Raw genomic sequence first — 27,592 nt, forward strand, 5'->3', positions numbered from 1 at the left:
AGTCATTATTGAACTCTTCGCCCATGCATTTGTGTGGGAACTGCCACGGAACACGGGCGATATTGTTGACGAAAATCGTTGCATGAGATTTGACACGTTGTTGTTATCGTTTGTTTGTTGTTGTTCCCTCCATTGTCGGCAAAGTTAAAAATAGTTTTTTATTTAGAAAATATCAAAACGGAGAATGTGAAATGTTTTACGAAAAAAACGTTTGATGTTGTTGTGAAAAGAAAATGTTTCGTGAAATCTTGTTTTTTATTTTAATCACAATTTTATTTATTTTATATCCTACAAAAGGACAAAGAGATAGTTATAATTATGCTGGAATAGCAAGTGGTGGTCGTATACCTATTGGTAAGCATCGCACAAAATGACACAAATCATGGTTATTTGTAACAAACACGTATTCTATTTTTCACATTCAGGCCTAATTACCGATCTAAATTCGGAAGTACTGCGTTACACCTTTGAAAATGCAACAAACATTATCAATGCCGAATTGACAATACAATTGGAAGTACAGCATGCTGAAATAAATTATGGAAATTCAATGCAAGGTGTTGATCGTCTATGTCGTATGATGGAGGTGTGTAAAATCACTACCTTGTCTAATAAAAAAATATATCTAACGTCTGTCTTGTTTTAGGGTGGCATTGGTGGTATATTTGGTCCTTCGGCCTTATCAACCGGTCTGCATTTGATGAATGTCTGTGACAGCAAAGATGTTCCATATATTTTTGCGCACATGAGTGAGGCCAATGAGGGCTTTAATATACATCCTCATCCTGCAGATATAGCCCAAGCTTTACATGCTGTCATATCAGCGTTTGAATGGAGTCGTTATATATTTCTATATGAAAATGGTAAATACATTCAGTTGAATTTAATTGTTAGACTTAGAAATTGTTGATGACTTCTTTACTACAGCTGCCTATCTCAGCATTTTAAATGCTCTCATGACCATCTATGGTAGTAATGGACCTGTCATATCCGTTTTACGTTATGATTTAAATTTAAATGGTAACTATAAATCGGTATTACGAAGAGTGCGAAAATCTGTGGACAGCCGTATAGTTGTTGTGGGTTCTTCGGAATCTGTTGCAGAAGTTTTGAAACAGGTAAATAATTTTTAATATTTTTGTTTATTATTGTAATTATAATATATAATAATATAAAATAATAATAACAGTAACAAAAATAATAAATAATATATAATAATTATTATTAGTTATTTTATTATAATAATATAATAATTATTAATGTAATTATCTTTATTTCATTATTATACAATATTATAAATATTATTATGTTTGTTATTACAATTACAATAAATACTATTATAATTATTTATTATTAAAATTATATAGTTATTATTACTATTATAATTATACATATTCATTATTAATAATATTCTGATACAATTATTATTACAACTATTACTACCACTATTATTAATATGTAATAATAGTATTATTTTTTATATATTTTTATACCCTCCACCATAGTATGGAGGGTATATTAAGTTTGTTTTTCCGTTTGTAACGCATTTAAATACTCATTTGCGACCCTATAAAGTATATATATTCTTGATATATTCTGAGTCGATCTGTGCACGTCCGTCCGTCTGTGGTAATCGCTGAAATTTTGGGAAAATGCGTCTTTTGTTTGCAGGCAGGTCAAGTTCGATGATGGGCTATATCGGTCCACGTTTTGGTATAGCCCCCATATAACGGTACCCCCCGATTTACGGTATTTTGACGTTTTTAGCTACATTTTCAGACCGATTTAGCTATAAATTGACATTTAGGGTTCTTAATTTCTTAAGTTTTGGAATAGCCCCTATATAACGTTCCCGCCCGATTTCAGGTATTTTGACGTTTTAAGTCACATTTCTAGACCGAATTAGCTATAATTTGATATTTAGGGTTCTTAGTGACCAAAAAACTTATATTCGAAAAAATTATGAACATAGGTACATGTTTTGGTATAGCCCCATATAACGGTACCTCCCGATTTTCGGTACTTTGAGATTTTTACCTACAAGTTTTAACCGAATTTTCTGTAATTTGAACATTTGACATTTGAAATTCCTAGTGGTCACCACACCTCTCCACCAAAAATTGTCAAGAAAGGTCGATGTATTGATAAAGCTCCCATATAAAAGTACCTCCCGATTTTCAGCAATTTGATTATTTTAGGTACAATATTAAACCGAACTAGCAGTAATTTGACATTTGAAGTTCTTAGTGGTCACAACACCTCTCCATCAAAAATTGTCAACATAAGTCCATGTTCGGATATAGCTCCCATATAACGGTACCTCCCAATTTTCAGTAATTTTGCAATTTTAGCTACAATTTTTAACCGAACTAACTGTAATTTGACATTTGAAGGTTATAGTGGTCACCACACATCTGCATCAACAATTTTCAACATAGCCCCAATATAACGATACTTCCCGATTTTCGGTACTTTGAGGATTTTACTTAAAATGTTTAACCAACGTAGGTCAATGTTTTGGTATAGCCCCAAAACAAAGCTCCCGATTTTTCGTACCTTAGCTTTATTTTTTGGACGAACTTTCTGTAATTTGAAATTTAAAAGCCAACAAAAATTCTGTAACAAAAATTGTTCATTTAAGTTCATATTTTCGTATAGCCCACATACCTCCGAACTAGCTGTTAATGACATTTGAAGTTCCCAAGTTATGTACCGATTTTCGGTATTTTGAGGATTCTAGCTGCAATTTTTAACCGAATTAGGAGTTATTTGACATCAAAGGCTCCCATCAAAAACAGTCAACATAGGTCCAGGTTTTATTATAACCCCTATATAACGATACCTCCTAATTTCTAGCCCCCCAAAAATTGTCAACATACATAGTTAGATATGGTAATATTCAAAAATGTTTTACAATCGTTGAAGTTGAGGTTCACCATTTAATAAGTCGCGAACTGTTAATATATTTTATAAAATATGAATATGTTTTCATGAACTGAAGTGTTTTAGCCACGATCTTATAATATGGACCATAACAAATAATTTTCGTGGAAGCTGCGTTGGTGGTAATATAAAAAAATGGGTAAAAATGTGTTGAAGTTAGCAAGCTTTTTTGTGTTTTTTCTTGATTTCTGGTCAAACGAGGGAAAATTCAGACCTGAGCTCAAAGAAAGGATTGAAGAATACCCCTTGGGCAACATGATGCTAATGTGTGACTTCTCGATATATACAGTGCATCCCTCTTAAATCGATGCTGACATTTTGAAGTTTTGAAATCGGGGTTTTTTGAATTTTTCTTATAATTGGAGGGCGCAACCAGATAATGACCTAATCTATTTATTGCATTGTAGAACTCGTGATTCCACGTCATTTGATGTATATCTCATGAGTGTGCTCCCCACAGCTCCCTAGTAATAAGAGTCCAAAGTCGAATTTTTGGTGCGTAATTTTTCTTTAAAAACCTATTTTTTGGCTTCAAAATTTACAACTATGACTCAGGTACCCTTGAACCCCGCGTGATTTTAGTTTTTTTCCGCGCCGGATTCAATGAGCCCTACCGCGATCGAATCCATCCACTAAAACCGCTGATATAGATACCCTGAAAATAGGAAAATAAGCAAAATTTTATTTTGACTAATCCGCATACTTAACCGCGATTGCCCTTGAATTTTTTTACATAAATTGAATCCTTTATGCACGATTATAATATTTGTCAAAAAGGGGTGTCATGAATTTCAGAGATTCGGGAGTAGTATTCGTATTTAACCAAAAATAGAATCAGGTAGCACATCCGCGGTTCTTGACGAATCTGTATAAAATTTGTCTTATTGACGTATTTTTAACAGGGGGTCACTGAAATCGGATGCGCCTTATAATCATATGAACATCGCGTTATTTTTACCCACATGAAGCATTTTGGTGTAGTAAGATGCAACTGATGGCACACTTTTGCGGTTAAATGAAACATGGAAAAATGCAAACATATTGGCAATGATGCACTCGCTCTATGCGAAAAGCACATGCGCCTCAACTGATTTTAACTATTTCGCGCGTTATACGGTTTTTAACTTTTATGTTTTTTCTTTGATTGTAATATCAATATCACTCTTTATTTCCTAATTCTATTGCTTATCACACTATGCAAATATACTTTCACGATGATAAACTATTTTCCTTCAAGAGGTTTTAGCAAAATAATTCAGGTTTTGTTAGGAAATTTAGCGAAATAGTAGAAAAACTCCAAAAAATTTTCTCAAATGTTTCGTATTAAACCAAAAAATATATTCTTGAAATAATGTTCCAACAATAAACTTTTGTCTTTTGTTGTAGCTGCAATATGCAATTTAAAATCCTAATCAATAAAATTTTGGTCTCACATTTTTCTGGACATTGTCAAGATTCTGTACGTATTTTTAATTTATTTTTTAGAGATTTTTATGGACTCTGAGAAAGAATAAATAAAATTTACTCCAAGATTCCTTCATTATTTTTTGATTTTCCGCGAAAATGAAAATAAATTTAGCTAATATTTAGGCGTCTACGGATAGATATTAAATGTTGTTACCGATTTATATATAAATTTTGGTATTGCAACACAAAGGGAATTTTTAAATATTTTTTCTTTATAAGGGAATAAAACCCCCCATAACTTTTGGGCGCAGCATCCAATTTTGTGAACGCGAACATATTTGAAACCACGATTTTTTTCTTAACCCATGTAACAAAAATCGTGAATGTGCTTGTCAACATTTTTTTAATTTTTTTCTCGATGGAATTGTAAAGGAAATTTGAATTTTACCATATAGGCACCATAAAAAAGGGCCTCCCGAAGGAAGCATTTTATGTACATTATCTGACATTTTAACGTACGCCCTTAAAGTTGGGAACAGGAATGAAAACTAATTATTCCATTTTAGTTCAGAATATTTTATGGTGGAGGGTATGAAAAGTTCGGCCCGGCCGAACTTAACGCTTTTTTACTTGTTTATTTTTAAATTGTTTAATCAAATTTTTCAATCTTTGTATTGCAGGCCCAACAAGTTGGCATTATGAACGAGGATTACACCTACATTATTGGAAATTTGGATTTCCACACCTTCGATTTGGAAGAATACAAATATAGTGATGCCAATATAACTGGGTTCCGTATGTTCTCTGCCGAAAAGCCTGAAGTTCAAAATCTTATGCGTGAAATGGGCTACTTACAAAAGTTATCAGATGATGAACGTTATAATGAAATCGATCGAATTGAAACTTCAGAAATTGATGTTGATGATGTAGAAACTCAGAATCGTATTCGACAAAGGGAAATTGATAATGAAATTATTAGAAATGGTAAGGAAGATGTGTATTTTACTTAACCCTTAGTCTTATCGCTAAAGAATGTATATAAAATGTGACACGGTAAAAAATCTGTCTTATTAGACCACATAGATGTTAATATCCAATCCCCTTCAGCACATTTGGAGTCCCATGTCAGTCCGTCTATATCTGGCTTATCTCCAGCTTATCTCATGTAGGTTTGAAACTTTAGTCTTTGTGAAGTAATTATTTTCTTGAGGATGTCAATATTTCCTGAGATAATTGATCAAGTTAGAAGATTGATTGTTGATTGTCCATTCCTTCAGCTACATCCTCTACAAATATATCCTCTGTCATTCCGTTTGTAACTCCTCGAAATAATCATTTAGATCTCACAAAGTATATATGGTAACACGGGGCGGCTTCGCCACCGGGGCGCCTTCGCCAGCGCCGATTTTCTTGATAATTATAACTGCTACAGAAATGCCGTTAAAGGGAAAATTGTGAGTTTAACGAAGATCTTTCATCTCCCAAAAATTGGCATTTCTATCAAATATATGATTGCTGGTGAACGCGGTTTCATGTTTTTGGGGTATTGCGAAAAATATTCATGGTAGGTATATTTTGTAATGTCTTGTATACATTTTGTGATATCAAAATTATATTTTATACCGTTAATAGACAACTACTGAAGAATATAAATCCAAATAATTTGCATGATAAAAGTAATTATAAATGTCATTATATTCATGTTATGAACTATGTAGGGGGTGGGGCGGCTACGCTTGATAGGGGTGTCAGGTTTATCAGGTTTAACTTAAATTGTTTATGCTATTGATATACCACGCTATAATGTGAAGTTGAAATCAAATATTGTGCTAAACCTATCTAATTTGGCAAAAATTTTATGTTTATGCCTAAATTCAAGGTACCTACTTCAATTAACGGCTAGAATATGTTTCTTTTTGTAAATTTTAGAATCATTTTTGATTATTAAATAATGTTTTCTATTTAACAATCAAATTTTATGCATAATGTTGATATTTGGGGAGGAAGTATGGTGAATGCCAGTTTAGAGTCCGTTGATATATGTCCTATGTCGATGGCGAAGCTACCCCATGGGTGGGGAGGCTTCGCCACTTTTTAGACACTTTGTACATTCTCAAATATAATATTTTAAAAACAAAAATATAATCATTTATATATCAAAACTTATAGTCAAGACATGCTAATATTCTTACCAAAAATAATATTTGGAAAAACTTTAATGATGTCGATATGAGAACATATTGAACAAAAACGTGGCGAAGGCGCCCCATGTTACCATATATTTTTGATAGAAGTGTAATTGTATATTTACAAAGAAGCTGCCCCGGTGAAGGAGTACTTATTTCCAAGACCCTGTAAGATACGAAAACTTCCACTATCAACAAGGCAAATTTTTCTCCGTTTTTTAATATATTTATTTGCATCGTTTATTTTTGTTTTGGCAAAGACGAATAATGATTTCTTAATGTATTAATGTAATCAAAATAATTGTTTTTCGTAGGCTCCTGTCCCATAACCTTGGAAATGGCTTTACTATATGATGCTGTCATAGCTTTTGCTGAAGCTACTAAGAATATACAATATGTCCCACAACCATTGGATTGTAAACTGGAAGCAGATAATGTGCAAGAGGATGGTTCGACGTTTAAGAATTACATGAGATCGGTAAGATTGAGAACTGAAGCTGCAGAATAGAAATAATAATTAGGCATATTAAAAACTTGGACTTGTTGGATGGAGGGTGAACTTAACTTTGTCAGTCCCTTTGTAACACAGCGAAATATTCCTCAGAGACCTATAAAGTATATTTATTCTTTATTTATTATTGTCTTTTTAGGACGAAGGCCATTATATATGAATGTTTTTAATTAATTAATTGAATTAATCGAGCTAACATGGCCTAAGGAGTTTGTATTGAAAAATGAATTCTAGCGAAGTTCCACACACCCAACCATTATGCTACGATCGTTTCGCTGGTGGTTTTAAGCCAGCTCATCAGGCATATTTGAATGTAAAATGGCTAGAAGACAAAAAGCTGATTTTGATAAACTCTATTTTTACAACCATTTTTACAAATTTGTAGATATGAAGTATTTTTTATTTATCAAATCACCCTAGTGTATTGTCTAGGAATCATTACACATGTACAATCGAAGGGGGGGTTCCATTTCGGAAGTTTTGTTGATATCATATCAAGAAGTTTGTTGGTATGATAGATTGATAGTGACTTCCTATTCCTATACAAGACACTAGGGTGACTTGATATAGAAAAAGACTTCTAAAAATACTTCCTATCTACAAATTTTACATTCAAATAAGCTTGATGAGCTGGCTTAAAACCACCACCAACGATCGTAGCATAATGGCTGGGTGTGTGGTATTTCGCTAAAATTCATTTTTCCATACAAACTCCTTAGGCCATGTTAGCTCGATTAATTCAATTAATTAATAATACTTACTCTTAATCAGCATAAACTAAGTCGGTATATAATTTGGTACAGATGTTTATATTACTCCTAGAATGTTTTATATTGAAATTTGGTAATTTCGGTCCAAGTTTTGATTTATATATACCACACAGTTTTGAGAATTTCGAAGGTTATAAACACTATAAAACATTGCAGCTGAGAATTGATATAGCCCCCATAATACGGTAGATCTACATTTTCGATATTTTAAAGCGTTTAGACACTATCCAACCGAAATGGAAGACATTTTGCAAGAAAATCGGCGCTGGCGTAGTCGCCCCAGTGGCGAAGGCGCCCCATGTTGCCATATATACCCCATTATTATTATGCTGACATGTCTAAATGTATAAATCATTTCCGTAGAGAATAATCGGCACAGATCCACGTTTTGACATACGGTAGGGTATGGAAATTTTTAAGATTTTAGTAGCATATGTAATTCGGCTAAATGTACATACATATGTAATGTACATTTGTTCCCACATCATCCCCGAAGGTTCAACTTCTTTCATATCAATGAATGCACGCAAGTTCATTTTGACTCAATGATATAGGACCTACTGTTTATCGCCGAGTCCGCACGGCGTGTCTTACCACGCCACACGTAGAGAAGTTTTGCATGACTAAAATACTCAGGAAATGTAATTCAAAAGAAGATTTGCCACCACCGAAAATGTGTGATGTTTTGGTCAGGGATTAAACCGCAGACCTTCTGAGTGCACTGATTGGGCGAACATGCTCCCAATTATCTAACCGAAATAGCGGGAAAATGGTTTATAATAATAATTTATATCTATATAATTTATAAATAATGGTGGAAGGTATAAAAAGTTCGGCCAGGCCGAACTTTTTGTTTTTTTTTTTTTTTTTTGATAACCTCAATCTATAGGCTAAGGAGCGAGCGTACATGCACTTTGATGTGCTACATCGAAATAATAATTGTCAGACAATTTGGAGTCGTAATATTTTGTCTAAACTTACAAAAAGTTCAATGTTGTGGCATATCAGGAACCTACTTCATAACTTCCAAAGGGAGTAATAGATTTGATCCAAACTTTGTACATCGTAATATTCAAACATCCGCTTTGAATATGAACTATATTGATGCCTTTAAACGGGTTTTATTTTTTTCTAAAAATTATAGTTCAAGTTCATGGCTCGGATCGTTTTGAAATTCTTTGCAGCAGGTTGTCCTCGCGGTTCCTATTATAAGAGTAACATTTTTTCGGTGGCAAATCCACCCTTCTAGAGATAGTAGCCCAAATGCTCTAAAATTCCTGCTGGTACCAACTAAAATGACTAATGAATAATTGAGTATCCGGTATGGCCAAAACATTGCACATCTTAAAATGTGCAAACGTAAACGTAGTTCCAAGAAAGTTATTATTGCTGCCCGATAGGGGTATCTCTCTCACAAAATTTTACAATTATCACCTAAGTTCAGTTTAAGAGCTGTTCGAGGATTGTTTTTAAATAGCAATAATACTTCTGTTGGCCCTGTTGACATCAATATAATATTTTGCGTAGGCAAGTCCATGCCACCTAACGTAATGGCCTAAAAATTCCTACGGTAACTAACTAAAATGGCTCGTGACGAAAGAAATGACTCCTAAAATTAGATCTAGTTCTAAGATGGATTATGTCGATCCTCTCCTCATCAACTTTAATCCTGTTTAAGGTCACCTGTGGAATTAACTAAACTAACCTAAAAATGTACCCTGGAAACCGAAAACTTATTTTATCACATATGAAAATTTATTTATTTTTATACCCTCCACCATAGTATGGAGGGTATAAAGTACATATATTCTTGATCAGGGTAAAATTCTGAGTCCATCTATGCCTGTCCGACCAACCGTCTGTCAGTGGTAATCACTCTAGCATACACAAAAATGGAGAAAGGACGCTGAAATTTTGGGAAGATGCCTCTTTTGTTTTCAGGCAAGTCAAGTTCGATGATGGGCTATATCGGTCCACGTTTTGGTACCGACTGATTTCAGGCATTTTTACGTTTTTAGTCACATTTTCAAACCGAATTAGCTATAATTTGATATTTAGGGTTCCTAATGATCAACAAACTTATATTCCAAAAATTATGGCCATAGGTTCTTGTTTTGGTACCTCCCGATTTTCGGTATTTTGAGGATTTTGTCTACAATTTTTATCCGAACTAGCTGCAATTTGATATTTGAGGTTCTCAGTGGTCACGAAACTTCTCCACCGAAATTCGTCAACATAGGTGCCTATTTTGGTATAGCCACCATATAACGGTACCTACCGCTTTTCGGTATTTTAAGAGTCTAGCTACATTTTTTTATTGGAACTACCCGTAATTTGACTTTTGAGGTTCCCTGCAGTTATAAAACTTTTCCACCAAAAATTGTAAAGCTAGGTCGACACTTTGATAAAGCCCCTTTCACCTAATGGAAAACATTTTTATACCCTCAGCATTTATGCTAACGAGGGTATATACACTTTCATACGGACAAAATGTGCCTCATCGAAATAATGGTTTTAAACCCCTAGTATGTTTGGACGAAATCCGTTTCAGACAATTTGCAGTCGATTTAGCAATGTCCGTCCGTAATATTTTGTCCAAACTTAGTTTAAGTTCGAAGACGGGCCATACCGGTCAACTCCTTCAGGTACCTCCCCCACAAAAGTTCGAAATTGTTCGGAAAATGTGTGCGCACGATAACTCTTGAATGGAGTAACCGATTTGGTCCATACTTTGCACATAGTAAAATTTCTACCAGACCCAATATGTCCACTCCTCCGGAACTCCTTCTATCAGTCCACACAAAATTTCGGAAAAGTTCAGTTTAGAAACTGCTCTCGAATCGCTTTGATTTTTGTCGTAACAACTTGTATTCACTGCCCTCTATACGACGGTATAAGATTTATCAGGGGCAAGTCCACACTTCCTGAGAAAAATAGCCTGAAACTTAAAAAAACCCTATGACACCGGTTGTAGTGGTTGGAGCGCAAGATAACTCTCGCACGGATATGCCGATTTTGTCCCAAATATAGCCTTCGTAATATTTTGCCCAAGCTTAGTTTAAGTTCGATGATAAGCAATATCAGTCCACTCTTTTAGGTACTTCCCCCACAAAAGTTCAAAACTGTTCGGAAAAATTGTGCGCATGATAACTCTTGAAGGGAATGACCGATTTGGTCCATACTTTACGCATCCTAATATATCTACCAGATATAGATCAGGTTCGAATATTGACTATATTTGTCCACTCCTTCAGCTAACTCTCTCACAAAATTTCGGATAAGTTCACTTCAAGACCTGCTTTCGGATCACTTTGGTTTTTGTTGCAGCCACTTGCATGCGCTGTTTTAAATACGACGGTAACAGTTTTTTTTTTTAGAGGCAAGTCCATACTTCTTTAGAAAAAAGCCCAAAAGGTGTAGAAACCCCCTATGGCTCCATATTTAGTGGCTAGACGGCACGAAAACTCTCTAACTGATCAACCGATTTGGTCCAAAATTTGGCCTTCGGCAGATTTTATACAAACTTAGTTTCAGTTCGAAGATGGGCATTACCGGTTCCCATCTTTCGGTACTTCCTCCCAATATTTAAAAAGTGACACTAAAATGGTATGCACGATATCTCTTGGACGGGGCAACCATTTTGGACCAAACGTTGGATCTCCTAATATGTTGGTTGTGGTCCTGTTTACAGCGATATTATGTTTTCCGTGGACAAGTCCATGCTTCCTGGCATACTGGTCCAAACTGAAATTACTAGTGGGAGCGATATCTATCGAAAAGATATGACTCCCAAAATAAGATCCACTTCCATAATGGACTATGTCGGTCCATTTCTCCTCCTCCGCAACACTTTTGAATTTTAATCCCAATCCACATTTTTGTCGATCCATAATTCTCAAAACCCCCTAAATAAATAAGTTTTTTTTTTTTTGGGAAAAAAGTGTTTCAATTTGCACAGGCTGAGGGTATATCTCTGTCGGCAAAGCCGACGGATACTTTTTTACTTGTTTAGAATAGATTAGACAAAAATTCGGCATTTGGGGTATTCATGGTCCAAAAATTGTCCACCTAAAATTGTGAAAGGAAACTAATTATTCCCTTTTTATTAAGACTATTTTATGGTGGAGGGTACAAAATGTTCGCTCCAATTTATGCCCCCCACTCTTGGTATTGTTTTTTATGTAGTCATAGACTGAGGGTACTTATGTTCTACATAAAAACATAATCCATAGGGTTTGGATTATGTTTTTATACCCTCCACCATAGTATCGAGGGTATATTAAGTTTGTTTTTCCGTTTGTAACGCATTGAAATACTCATTTGCGACCATATAAAGTATATATATTCTTGATCAGGGTAAAATTCTGAGTCAATCTGTTCATGTCCGTCCGTCCGTCTGTGGTAATCACTCTAGCGTCAACAAAAATGGAGATAGGACGCTGAGATTTTGGGAAAATGTGTCTTTTGTCTGCAGGCAGGTCAGTTCGATGATGGGCTATATCGGTCCCGATTTTCGGTATTTTGAGAATTTTACCTACAATTTTTAACCGAATTAGCTGTTCTTAGGGGTCATCACACTTATCCACCAAAAATTTTCAACATAGGTCCATGTTTGGATATAGCCACCATATAACGGTACCTCCCGATTTTCAGTAATTTGAGGATTTTAGCTACAATTTTCAACCGAATAAGCCGTAATTTGACATTTTAAGTTTTTAGTGGTCACCACGCCTCTCCATCAAAAATTGTCGACATAGGTCCATGTTTGGATATAGCCCCCATATAACGGTACCTCCCAATTTTCGGTATTTTGAGGATTTTATATACAATTTTTAACCGAACTATCTGTAATTTTACATTTAAATGAAGACATTTTAGGTACATTAACTGACATCGTGTCTACAATTTTCTATACTGACATCTTACGGAAAAACGGTTATTTCCATCGCTTGTTCCAAGTGAGCTTATGGAATATGCACCTCATTGACTCATCACAATATTTATTTGGTTAAATTTGGGTGCGGGAGGGGATTTCTCATGGTCGTTGAACATCAAGTATTTATTTCTACCTTTCCGCAGATCTTCTGACTGTCCGCCATGGACCTAATATTTTGTTGCTATCCAATATTTCTACTTGAATTTCCACAATGCAAATCAAATCTTCCGCTAGCTATCAACGGATTTTTCAAAATATATTTTTAATGTATTCCTAACTTCATTTCAGCTTGATTTTGACAAAAACACACTTACCGGCCGCATTTACTTTGACGGATTTCGAAGAAAGGGCTACAAACTGGATGTTATCGAACTGCAGCCCACAGGTCTGGTAAAAGTTGGTGTCTGGGAAGAAAATAAAAATTTCACATTCGAAAGACCTCAAAAACAAAAACAAGCAGTTTTACTTGATGACAATTCCATGGTGAATAAAACTTATGTGGTATTGATATCTGTGCCGGTAAGTTGTAACATCTGAAATCCAGTTGTTTATTTTTCATATTAATATTCGAATTTTTTCCAGAACCCGCCATATGCCAGTTTAGTGGAATCACACAAGAAATTAAGTGGCAACAATATGTATCAAGGCTATGGTGTGGATTTAATTAAGGAATTAGCAGATATTTTGGGCTTTAATTTTACCCTGAGAAATGGTGGTTCCGATTATGGATCATTCAATAAGACCACAAATACAACAACGGGAATGTTGAAACAAATTATTGATGGGGTAATAAGAAAATTAATTTCAGTAAAAATGTTTTACTTCACATTTAAACAGTGAAAAAGAAAATAGGGTTACTTTATCTGACCTCTCTAATAAAAACTCAAACATGGCTTGCATTTTGAGGAAATAACTTTGTTTTCGATATATTTTTAGGAAGCCGATTTGGCCATTACTGATTTGACAATTACCTCAGAACGAGAAGAAGTGGTGGACTTTACCATTCCCTTCATGAATACAGGTAAATTATTTTATGACATGGTGACCTCCGACAGATATAATATTTGTATGATGCTTTGTTGAACACATAAAAGCAATGTTGCCGAAACAAATATATTCGAAAAACAACATAGAATGTTGTAAATATGTAAAAATATATATTTGTGGATCAACCATATATTGTGCGGCATTATGGTGTTGCCACAAAATATATGATGGCTGCAATTTCATAAATTATACTTAATTCATCAATATTCCTTCTTTGTGGGTGTTTCAAAACACATGGATCCACCTTTCACTTTCTCGCTCTTCTTACTGTCCTTCTCTTTCCAGGCATTGCAATTTTATATTTAAAGCCGCAGAAAAGCGAACCCACAACCTTCTCCTTCATGGACCCCTTTTCCAAGCAAGTTTGGAAGTACTTGGGTATATCCTTTCTCTCCGTGTCCCTGTGTTTCTTTATATTGGGTCGCCTATCACCAACTGAATGGGATAATCCCTATCCCTGCATTGAAGAACCGGAAGAATTGGAAAATCAATTTACCATCAACAGTGCCTTGTGGTTTACAACTGGTGCATTTTTACAACAGGGTTCGGAAATAGCACCCAAGTGAGTTGTTACATCATTCGAAATTTTGTGAAAATAACTTATTTTGTTTTTTATTTCAGAGCTTTATCGACCCGCACTGTAGCAGCCATTTGGTGTTTCTTTACATTGATTATTGTATCTTCATATACCGCTAATTTAGCCGCCTTCTTAACCATTGAAAATCCAACAACAGTTTTGGAAAATGTCAAAGATTTAGCTGAGAATAAGGGCGGTGTACAATATGGTGCCAAAAAGAATGGTGCAACACGTAATTTCTTTGCGGTAAGTCCAAAAGCAAATATAAGGGCATGAATAAGGGATGGACGTCCCTCTTTTTCAAAGAGGTTTCACTAGTCGTGAATTGACCGACATAGTTCATCTTGGAACAGGATCTAATTTTGAGAGTCATTCATTTCGATAGTTATCGTGCCCACGAGCAATTTTAGTCGATCACCGTAGAATTTTTCAGATCTTTTGCACCAGTAAGTCAGAATGCATGGACTTGCCCACGATAAACATTATATTACTATCACTGCAGCACAAGGAGTACCTTCCGTGAACTTTTCAAAATGATCCTCGAAATGCCCTTAAACCGTACTTAAGCAAAACTTTGAAACTTTTCTGATGGAGGTACCCGAAGGTGTTGTCCGATATGGACAATCTCTGAACTTGACATACGTTTGGAAACAATTTTACAATTGGCAAAATTTCCGTTCAATTACCGTCCATGTGGTGAACAGAGTGACCGTAGATGTAGTGGCGGATATTTGGGTATTCCTCGCATGGGAAAAGGTGGTTAAAGATCAGTCAAATAGGAGCTCAGCCTTTCACAAATGGCATCAGGGAAGGTACCTGTCGCCAAAATCGTAAAATCATCCGCATACGTTACGATGTAAATACCATCTGGAGGGGCCGGAATACAGGAGGGGTAAAGGTTGAACAGTTCCGGAGATATCACCCCACCTTGGGGAACTCCCTGTTTCACTCTACAGGGCTTGGACTTCTTGTTTCAGAATTCCACGTACGACTTGCATCTGCACATATAATTGATTATCCAAAGTTTCAAACTTTGACGGTGGGTTGTCTGCTCGATGTCTTCAAACAGCCAGGAGTGCTTGACAGAGTAGCAAAGGCTTTTGATAAATCAAGCGCCACCATAACTGTTCTATCACAGTAGGGTGTCCAAAAAACCAGTTTTTCCAAACAAAACGGTTTTCGGTTAACCGACATTTTGAATCTTTTGAAAACCCGGTTTTCGGTTTTCAAAAATTTTCAAAACCGGTTAACCGGTTTAAACCGGTTTTGTCAAATAGGTACAAAATTGATAAGTATTTGAATCAAAATGTACGGCAAGGGATAAATTAAGTATACCGACGTCATTATTATATAATTACCTCATGATATCCTTTTTATTGGACATTTATTCTCGAAGTGGGGACAGCGAAATTAAGACAGAAATTGTGCTCTTAGAATAATAAAAGCCCTTATAAAGATAATTGTTCCACAAACATCTCATACGAGTCAAGGGAGACTTCTCTAATATCAATGAGTGCACCCCGATTCATATGAGCTGGGACCTACTGTTTATCGCCGAGTCCGAACGGCGTGTCTTAAGACAAGACTTGTAGAGAAGTTTTACATGGCTGAAATACTCAGGAAATGTCGCCAACATTGCTGAGGGGTATTTTGCTACCGTTGAAAATTTTGATGTTGACTGACCGGGGAATCGAACCCACGACCTTCAGCGTGCAAGGCGGGTATCCATACCATTGCACCACGGTGGCACCCGAACTCTTGCCTTGCGTTGCCAAACTAAAATAGTCGTGAAATGCCTGACTCAAACATACATTTTGTTATCGTTACCCTTCATAACCTGACATTCGACTAAAGATTGTGTTAATTATGCACAGACTTCGCCTAATAAAGCTGATCCGAGTGAATATTATGCATCATCGGAAAATTCGGCGGTTTGTTGTATAATGACTAATATTAGTTTTAATCGTCTTATATTGCGTATTGCCCTTCGGGGAACCTGTAACCCCTATAGGGCGCGTCCCCAGGTGGCGTATAGGGGAATGCTTCCCAGATATGGGTGGTAGGACGGAAATCAAATACGTCCCGCGGACCAACAGGTTGCTGCGTCTGTCCTTAAGTAAAGCGGCAGCAAACAGCGTCTGAACTCCATGAGGAGCGGCTGAAAACTAGATGGAAAACTGTAAACCCTTCAGAAGGCAACGGGAAACCCCTGGAGTACTATCCCATGAAAATCATGCAATTTATGAATATAAATAATGAACGGCCCTCAGTCTCCGGCCAAACGAGGGTGCTAAGAATCCCCGGAGGTAAAACAAAAAATAACCTGAATATTGGTACCTGGAACGTACGAAGCCTATATGAATCTGGAAAATTAGCTAACACCATTAATGAGATGAATAAACTGAATATTGATATACTTGGAGTTTGCGAAACATGGTGGCCTGATAATGGAGAATTTGCATCTCAAAATGTCAAAATATTTTACTCAGGAAACCTGAATAGAACTCATAGAAACGGAGTAGGTGTCATTTTAAAAAACCACATAGCACAATGCGTAGCAGGATTTGTACCAAAATCTGACAGAGCAATGCTTATAAAGTTAGAAACAAAACCCTTAAAACTAAATATTATACAAGTATATGCGCCCACTGCAGACAAGAGCAAAGAAGAAGTGGAAGATTTTTACGAAGATGTAAAATACCTAATAAATATGACAAAACCCCATGATATAACTATCATCCAAGGAGACTTTAATGCCAAAGTTGGACAAGATATTGTACCAGGCATAACAGGCAAATTTGGACTAGGCGAGAGAAATGATAGAGGTGACAGACTTATTCAATTCTGTCAAGAATATGGACTGAAAATTACAAATACAATGTTCTGCTTGCCAAAAAGAAGATTGTATACCTGGAAATCCCCTCAGGACAAACCAACAAATATAATACGGAACCAGATAGATTATATTTTGATCAATAAACGCTATTCTTCATGTGTAATGAAGACATCCACATATCCAGGGGCAGATGTTCCATCGGATCATATCCTGTTAATGACAAAAATAAGAGCAAAATTGAAGAGAAACGCAAAGAGAAAAACACGTGGAAAACTCAATACTGGAAAACTGGAGGAACCAAGGGTAAGGACAAGAATGAGGGAGATCATTGATCAAGAATTTAGAAAAATTGAAGCTGCAGATAGTGAACAGACGTGGAATTCTGTTAAAAATACGCTAAAATCCATAGCGGACAATAATCTAGGAATCACAACAAAACCACAAAAGAATGAATGGATGACAAAGGAGATACTAGATCTGATGGAGGAACGTCGAAGACATAAAAATCGAAACTACGAATTATATTACGAATTAAATAGAGAAATACAATCCGCAATCAGAATTGCGAAAAATAATCTCATAAACAGGCAATGCCAGGAGATTGAAAGATTGCAACAATTAAATGACGATTTCAATCTTCACAAAAAGATCAAAGAAATGGCAGGTGTATACCGCAAATCAATACCTAAAATTCTATACAATAAGGAAAATGAACCCATTTTTGATATATCAGAAAAGATGATAATATGGAAGGAGTACATAAAGCTCCTTTTTGCCGACCAGAACCGATCAACATATGTGATGATGACGAATGAACCGCCAGAAGGAACATCTATAACCAAACAAGAAATTGAGTCAGCAGTAAAATCCTTAAAACTTAAAAAAGCATGTGGTCCTGATGAGATTCCATCGGAAATATTGAAGTTAATAGACGGAGATAACATTAATATCCTGAACAAGCTATTTAATTACATATATGAGACCGGGGAATACCCAAATGACTGGCTGAGATCAAAGTTTATAACTATACCAAAGAAAACACAGCCGAAACACTGCAGTGACTACAGACTTATCAGTCTAATGAGCCATGCATTGAAGATTTTCCTAAAAATAATTCATGGGCGAATATATGAGAAGTGTGAAAAAGTTATGGGTGCTTCCCAATTTGGTTTTAAGGAAGGCATGGGAACCCGCGAAGCTCTTTCTTCCCTACAAATCCTAGTTGAAAAATGCAAAGCTGTTCAAAAAGATGTATATATATGCTTTATTGATTACGAAAAGGCTTTCGATACAGTACAGCACGACAAGTTAATAGAGATTCTTACGTCCATTGGTATCGGGCAGAATGAACATATGTATGGTCTGTTTTGCTATATGGAGTCGAAATGTGGACCCTGAAGGCCGTTGACATGAAAAAACTTGAAGCTTTCGAGATGTGGACTTACAGGCGAATTCTAAAAATACCATGGACCAAGTTTGTAACGAACAATGAAGTACTGCGAAGAATACACCAAGAAAAAGAGCTTATACGTACAATAAAGAAACGAAAAACAGCATATCTTGGACACATCATGCGAAACAGCAAATACAAACTACTTCAAAACATCATCCGATGCAGAATAGAAGGCAGACAGTCCAGGGGAAGAAAAGAGAAGTCTTGGATTAACAATATTCAGGAATGGACCGGCATAAATGATGCCTCAACTCTACTCAGCAGGTGCAGAAATCGACAATCTTTTGCTGAAATAATAAACAACTTATAAATACATATAATCACTTAATATAATGTAATATATTTTATGTAATTGCACTGATCGCCATAAATTCGTAAAACGAATAGGCAAATAAAGAAGAAGAATATTGCGTATTCGCCCACAAACGATGTGGGGGTAGTGAACTAGATTGGCACAACTCTACATTTTACACAAAAGATTTTTCAAATTTAAAGGTATCTAACATTCATAACTTTGCGTTACCTTGTGTTAATTTACTTTCAAGAATACAGTTGCAATGAAATATTAAGAATATTAGTATTTTTTAAAAACCGGTTAACCGACACAAATAATCGGTTTTTTCGGTTAACCGAAAATGAAGTTTTTTGCTAAAACCGGTTTCGGTTTTCTAACTCAAAACCGGTTAACCGGTTAACCGGTTTCGGTTTTGGACACCCTATATCACAGGGCTTGCTCTGGTTGAGTCCTCGACTAATATGTGTGAAGATGGCGTACTGCGCTTTTATCGAGCTTTACTGCTTACGGAACTAATGCTTGTTATTGGCAACAGGAAGCTGGGGAGGAGTAAAGCCTCAAGTGTCTTTGATATGGGCGACAAAAGGGAAATCGGTCAGTATGATTCACCTTTGTCGAAGGTCCCTCTAGAGTGGTTTCATTGAAAGTTTTAGGTATTTATAGATCGAGTTCCCCACTACAGCAACTTTATGATATCACTCTACTGTGAAGCTCGACCTAGGAACCCTTGTTTTCATGAAATTGTTTCAATGAAACACTCTAGTGTGACCTTCGACTTTGCTGACATCCTTGTCTTGTTTCAATAGCGAGACCACCCCGTTCATTTTCCATAATTCGGGAACAATGCGGGTGACTAGCTATAGGTTGAGAACTTTAGTGAGATACCCGACTTCCGGCACACCCAACTGCTTCAGCATTACCATAGCGCAACGCTTTAGTTTAGCGTTCCCGATGACATTCGCAACATCATTCATTGTAAATGGTGGTGGTTCATCCTTGGCAGAAAGAAATCTAAAGCGATCCCGTGCTCTTTTCTTCGCCCTGTCACTCGACAAATTTGCGCATTAAATTAACTTGTGCGATTAAAATAACTTGCACAGCTCTTCGCATCAGTCAGCGTAAAGTCGCAAAACGTGACAGAGGTTCTATCTTCCTTTTTACCAGGGTTGGAGAATTACCTAACCGTTGTCAACAATTTACTTATTCCGCATCCAATGTTGTAACTCTTCATATGATTTAGACACTTGTTCCGCTTATACTCACCGATCAACCTGTAAACTTCCAATGTCAACTCCCTGACTCTGGGATAACTGGAGTTGGCACAGCAAAGCTCATCACGTTCATTTTCTAATACCGTCGCATCGTCTGGGAAGTTTGATCTCACTTCGGGTATTGACGAGCTTTTGCTGCAGTGATGTCTCGGAACGTTCTTTCTGCTATCCGAACATCAGAAGGGTTGGGCAGATCTCTGAAGCGGTGATTATTGAACTCTCTGAAATTGGTTCAATTAGCTTTCCCATGATCGGAGAAAGTGCGCCGTTCAAAGGTGATGAATCGGGCGGGAGATGGTGTGATCCAAGAGAAACGACGGGTTACCAGGTGACGTCATTTGTCACACCAGATAACACGATGGTTATGTCTGACGAACTGTGACTCTCTTCGTTAATTGTGGTATGGGTGGCCTCATTGACCGTGAAAAACGTAGTGCTATCAATCTACTCAGCCAGCACTATACCCTTCTGGACGGTTATGATCTTCTGAAAGCGGGCTATTGCTGGGCCTATAATTTATACGTTTAGCAACTCTACCTCGGCAGTTCCACACCTGACTGCTACCCCATACATTCCATGTTCGGGTCATTAGATGGAGAAGTGTTGGGACTACTAAGAACCTTAAATATCAAATTATGGCTAATTCAGTTAAAAAATGTTGCTAAAATCCTCATAATGCCTAAAATGGGGAGGTACCGTTATATGGGGAAGGTACCAAAACATGGAAGTATTTGAAATATTTTAGTGAAAATTTGTATAAAATGCAGGGGATTACACTAAAACATGATCCGATATAGCCTATCTTAGAACTTGGTCCGCCTATGAGAAAGAACACGCATGGAGTAGAGCTAGTTATCGGCGGGATGTATACGTTCAGCAACTCTACCTCAGCAGTTCCACTCTTGACTGTTCGAGTCATTAGAGCCAGGCTCAAGATCGATCTGTATCGAACAGACTGGTGCAATAGAAAAGCTAATCTCCCACCTCCACTTCTGGTGCGATCCTTTCTCATTACGTTGTAACCATCACAACGCTGTACGCTCGATCTTACCTCGGAGTCCATTGCAATTAAATTGTAAAAATGACGCATTTTCAGACCACAACAACAACAGCTTGTATTAAGTGCTAGGTGTGCGGCTGCTGTTGTGGGGACTGCAGGGGAGTCACGTATTCTGATGATGTCAAGGGCTCACAGTGACAGTCCCCAGACTATGTTCACGCAGCAACATAGTCCCTGTTGCAGTCCCTCACATGGACAAGTCCACAACAACCCCTGAGATGCACCCACTCCCGACATCTATTGCATCTTACCGAACTATGAGTGTGGTGGATGTGACAAAATGAGCACATATAAATTGGGCCTGAGTTCTCCTCCGTCTCGGCTCGTACCAAATTCCGGAGAAGGCATTCCGGAATATGCTGCTCCCAACGCAGAAAAACGATGCAAATGCAAACATATGTACACTGAAGAGGCACCCACTGGCCGGAACATGTGTATTGTGTGGTTCCGAGTCAATACGGTACGAAAGAACCCTTTGCCGTGGGATTGTGTATGAGTTTATGCCGGCCTTGGGTGGAAAAATAAGTCAGTTATTTTCGACACGTTGAATAATCTGAAACAAGAAGTATAACAGAATGTTACCCAGGGAGAGGAAATCATTTGGAACTGTTCCGCTAATACAAGTAAAACACATTGGAAAAGTACTCCCACTCTCATGACTCCTGAGACCAATATTTTTTCCGTACTTCAGCACAAAAACATGCTCTCGTTGCAATAATTGATTGAGTGTTGCAGTGGATGTCATCCACAAGACTCAGATGCGGTCACTAATGTCATTAACAATTATGGAAAACATTCCTCATCTATCGCAGTATCTGAAATGTCAAATTACTGGTAGTTCAGTCAAAAAATGTATCTAAAATCCTCAAAATGCGGAAAATCGGGAGGTACTGTTATATTTGGGGGCTTTACCAAAACATGTTATTACATATGTTGGCAATTGTTCATGGAAAAGTGCTAGGACTACTTACTTACTTAGCTGGCCCATGACCGAACTAAGAAAAGATCTCCAATTCTCTCTGTTTAGTGCTTCGCTTTCTGGGATACCGCGCCTTGTCATCTCTTCATCCACTTGTTTGCGTCATCTATTCTTTGGCCTGCCAATTTGCATGCACCGCCATGAGGCCCGAATTTATACGCCTTTTTAGCTGGCTCATTATCGCTCATTCTTATGATATGGCCTAGCCAACGCAATCGCTGCATCTCGAAACGTTTAACTATATTGATATCGTTGTATAGCAGATACAGCTCGTGGTTCATACGACGTCGATATTCACCGTTAACGTAGATTGCTCCGTAGATCTTTCGAAGAATTTTTCTCTCAAACACGCCAAGCACTGCCTTATCTGCTTGCGCAAGTACCCAGGCTTCGGAACCATATATCAGCACGGGTAGTATCAGTGTTTTGTACAGCGTTATTTTTGTTTGACTAGATGTGGCTTTGTTTTTAAACTGCTTACTTAAACCAAAGTAGCATCTATTGGCCAATACAATTCTTCTTTTTTTCACAACTGATGTCGATTGTTGTGTTTACGGCGGTGCCGAGGTATACCAAGTATTTTACTACCTCAAAATTATAGGAACCAGTTGGTCCGAGCTCAATGGACGCATTGCGCGTCGACACCATCAACTTGGTCTTCTCGCCGTTTACCGCCAGACCGACTTTAGCAAATTCTCCTTCGACCTTCATAAAGGTATCGGTTACTTCTTTTACTGATCGTCCCATGATGTCTATATCATCAGCATAATCAAGTAACATGTGTCTATTGGTGTAGAGTGTGCCACTTCTTTTGACGTTTGCCTCTCGTATAACCTTTTCTAGCAGGATGTTGAAAACATCACACGAAAGGCTGTTTCCTTGTCTGAAACCTCTTTTGGTAGAAACTCATCGGAGATGTTCCTATTTTAACTGAAGATCTTGTGTCATTTTACAAAGCCGAATGAACTTTGCGGGGATACCAAATGCAGACATTGCTTGGAATACCTTTGAACGTAGCGGGCTGTCGAAGGCTGCTTTATCATCGACAAAAAGGTGGTAGGTGTCGATCTGCATCTCTTGGTCTCTGGTCGACAGTGGACTTGCCAGGTCTAAAGCGCATTGTTTCCCTGACCATGGACTTTAGTCGTTCGCACAATATCCCTGACACTATCTTGTAGGCGATAGGGAGAAGACGTATGCCCATATAGTTGGGGCATAAAGTCTTATCTCCTTTTTTATGGACGGAACACAGGATGCTCAGGTTCCAATCGTCGGGTACGCGTTCTTCCTGCCAGATGCAGCTAACTAGTTGATGTATACACCTTATCAGAGTGTCGCCTCCGGTTTAAACAGCTCGGCTTATTATACCCTCGACCGTATGGAGGATATAATTAAATTTTCATTCCGTTTGTAACACATCCAAATATTCGTCGGAGGCCCTATAAAGTATATATATTATTGATCAGCATAAAATTCTATGTCGATTTAACCATGTCCGTTTGTCCGTCCGTCCGTCTACAACTTCCACCTATAAATTTGTCGGTATAGGTCCACGCCTTCATGTAGCCACCATAGAACGGTACCTCCCGATTTTCGGTATTTTGAAGGTTGTGGCCTCATCTTTCCTTCGAAATGGCTGAAATTTGGTATTTAGACATGGTTAGGGGGTTCTCAACTTTCCTCTTGAAATTTGTCGTATAGGTCCACGCCATCATATAGTCCCTATAGAACGGTACCTCCCGATTTTCGGTATTTTGAAGATTGTGGCCTCAATTTTCATCCGAAATGGCTGAAATTTGGTATTTAGACTTGGTTAGGGATACTCAAACTTGCCCTTTAAATTTGCCGGTATAGGTCCACGCCTTCATATAGCCCCCATGGAAAGGTACCTCCCAATTTTTGGTATTTTGAAGTTAGTGGCTTCAATTTTCATCCGAAATGGCTGAAATTTGGTATTTAGAATTGGTTGGGGATACTCATACTTTCCCTTTAAATTTGCCGTTATAGGTCCACGCCTTCATTTAGCCCCCATGGAAAGGTACCTCTCGATTTTCGGTATTTTGAAGATTGTGGCTTCAATATTCCACCAAAATGGCTGAAATTTGGTATTGAATTTTCTTTGAGTCTAAAAACTTTCCGTCAGATATTTGTCGGTATAGATCGACGTTTTAAAATACCCCCGATAGAACGGTGCCTCACATTGTTTTCCCGAAATTGCTGAAATTTTATATTAAGTCCTCTTCACGAATTGAATTGAATTGAAACTATTTTTTCCCATTTTACTGTATTGGTGGAGGGTATAACAAGTTCGGCCCGGCCGAACTTAACACCGTTCTTACTTGTTATTCTTCAGCCGGTTTATTGCTGTCTTCACCTCATCTTGGCCGGGTGGTATATATTCAATACCATCTTCTGTGATTGGATCTGTGGTATCTTCGTCGACTTCGCTACTATTGGATACCAACAGTTTGGAAAAATGCTCTTTTCATATCCTTAGCACACTATCCTGGTCATACCATGGATTATTTGGTGGAGGTCTCTTGTATCCAAGTACAGATTTTGCGGCTGTTTGCATGGAGTGGGCAATGTTTTGCCATTGTCCTGATATGTTATCGGGATGAGGAGTGCTTTGATTAAGCAGTTGGGTCAGTTGAGTGGAATATGCTGTGGCTATCTGTTGTGATTGCAGCTTACCGATGTCCAACTTCCGTGTTGTGTCTGTTCGCACCTTGCTGCAACAAGGTAGTGGTCCGAATCAATGTTTGCACCTCGGAACAATCGTACATCCAACACGCTCGATGCATGTCTTCCATCTATCACAACGTCATCAATTTGATTTCTTGTTCTTTGAAATCTGGTACTGCTCACCACCATGTTTTTTGCAGCTGCGAAGTCTATCAGCCTCATACCATTGTCACGTGTTTCGCTGTGGAGACTGAATTCACCGACTGTTTGGCCAAAGATATTCTCCTTTCCAATTTTGGTATTAAAATCGCCTAGTATAATTTTAATGTCATGGGCAGGGCAACGGTCATACGTTTCTTCTAAGTGCTCGTAACATATATCTTTGGTCTGTTCGTCCATGTCTTCAGTGGGAGTATGAGCGCAAATAAAGCTGATGTTGAAGAATTTTGATTTTAACCAAATTGCAGCGAGTCTTTCAGTCACTAGGGTGAAGCTTGAGACCGGATATTTTAACCTCCGACCAACTACAAATCCCCACCAAACTCATGCATTGTGTCATGGCAGCTATAATACAGTGCGTCACCTTTAGGTGTTGTTGTGACGCCTTTCCCAATCCATCGTATTTCCTGTATGGCAGTAATGTCGGCCTTGTACTTTTCAAGTACATCTGCCAATGCGTAAACTGCACCTTCTATATATAGAGGGCGAACATTCCAGGTGCAGATTCGCAGATCATGGTCCTTAAAACGTTTACGGGGGTCGTCAACTTTTGAGGGATTTGTTTTTCTTTTCTTTCGTTTTTTCTTAGTAGGCTGTTTTTTTCTAGGGGAGGGTTACTAACCCGACGCCCAAACCCAAGTTTTTAACGTTCTTATGGGTGAACGCGCGGCACATGTTAGCTCACTACCTTTAACGGGTGTTAAAGGCAGTTCCCCAGGTGACACCACGGGGAGGTCAGTGTCCAATTGAGATGAAAGAGGGACCAAAATAAATCCTGGGCTTTGCCATGTTCAAGTCGGTCAGGACCGTTCCTTGGTATCTTTCATCCCCTACGTCACCAACGTCTACCTCTAAATGTCACAATTAAGGTGCGATCGGTAAAAAAACTCTAACATTTCACAATTGTGGCAAAAAAACGATTTCAAAAAAAATTGAAAATCGAGCAGGATTTTGATATAACTCCGATTTTGGGTATTTCGGCCGATTTTGGGCCCTATATAGCTATATCAAAATCCCATCCGATTTTAATTTTTTTAATCGTTTGTAAGCCACAATAATGAAATGTTAAAGTTTTTTCATCGATCGCACCATAATTGTGGCATTTAGAGAATTTTCGTGAAAATGCGCCTTTGGCCCCATACAAATTACTATGGAAACAAAGATCGCTAGGTTGGCACTGGTTAACGTTAACCGATCGCCATAAAATTTCATATGTAAGGTTTTCGGATCAAATTGAAAAAAATTAGCGGTAGGAAATAAACAAAAACATTTTTTTGGATCACCCTAATGTAATGTATATGGACTATATTTTGAACCTTTCACTTTATTAACAATTTATTTCTTATTTTTAGACCTCCTCAGAACCCACCTATATGAAAATGCACGAATATATGATGGCTAACACAGATCTTTTAACTTCAAGTAATCAAGAAGGTGTGGACAAGGTTACAGCTAGTGATGTTAAGAGTGGAACAACCTATGCCTTTTTAATGGAATCAACATCCATTGAATATCACACAGTGAGAAATTGTAAACTGCAAAAGGTCGGCGAACCGCTGGATGAAAAAGGTTATGGCATTGCAATGAAGAAGAGTAAGTTTACAATTTGATTGGATATTAGGGTTGTTCTAAAATATATTTTACCATTTCCAGATTGGCCCTATCGTGATAAATTCAACAATGCCTTATTGGAATTACAAGAACAAGGGGTTTTGGCGAAACTCAAACAAAAATGGTGGAATGAAATGGGTGCCGGTGTATGTACGGTAAGTGTTGGAGAAAGGAGGCTAACTTATCATTTTAACCCATATATTTTCAATAACAATAAGTCAATATAATAACTATTTTTCACACAATTATGTTCAGTCAAAATCGGACAGTGGTTCAGCCAATCCTCTGGCTGTCAATAATTTAGAAGGTATTTACTATGTCTTGATTGTTGGCTCCGGCATGTCCATTGTATATGGCATAGTTTGCTGGCTATGCCATGTCTGGAGAATGGCTCGTACTTATGATGTAAGTTTTATATATTTTATGATTGCATGGCCAATTAAATATGAAAACTTCTTTCATAGGTATCCTATGGTTCGGCATTTTGGGAAGAATTGAAGGCTGTTGTTGATGTTCGAAACAATGAGCGAGTATTGAAAGGTGCCGCATCAGTTTATTCACGCAGTCGCAATTCATCTTTGGAAGCAATTGAATCCTTTACCACCGAATCGGATGAGGATTGTAGTGGTAGTAGCATAAGTGAAGAGGAAACAGAAGGAAGTCCAGAATGAATTAATGAATAATATATTTGAAATTATAACAACCCATTTTAATAGCTATAAATAATTTATAATAAAATTTGTATAAATAACAATAAAATCATGATATAATGAAAAAATCGAGCAGAGCCGATAATTATAGCAAAA

At 37.3% G+C, this 27,592-nt stretch overlaps 1 protein-coding gene across 1 annotated transcript; it reads left to right on the plus strand.

Moving 5' to 3' along the window:
* Positions 1-27,592, plus strand: GluRIID (Glutamate receptor IID). The gene is made up of 15 exons (XM_073960551.1): positions 1-354; positions 426-586; positions 647-863; positions 928-1,118; positions 5,031-5,334; positions 6,851-7,014; positions 13,042-13,272; positions 13,336-13,539; positions 13,690-13,774; positions 14,086-14,362; positions 14,422-14,623; positions 26,528-26,768; positions 26,829-26,941; positions 27,042-27,191; positions 27,251-27,592. The coding sequence occupies exons 1-15, from the start codon at positions 234-236 to the stop codon at positions 27,455-27,457; spliced, it is 2,868 nt and encodes a 955-aa protein (XP_073816652.1). The 5' UTR covers positions 1-233; the 3' UTR covers positions 27,458-27,592.

This window comes from Musca autumnalis, unplaced genomic scaffold (assembly GCF_047663935.1).
Source record: "Musca autumnalis isolate F117 unplaced genomic scaffold, ASM4766393v1 scaffold_1, whole genome shotgun sequence".
Taxonomy (NCBI): Eukaryota; Metazoa; Arthropoda; class Insecta; order Diptera; family Muscidae; genus Musca; species Musca autumnalis.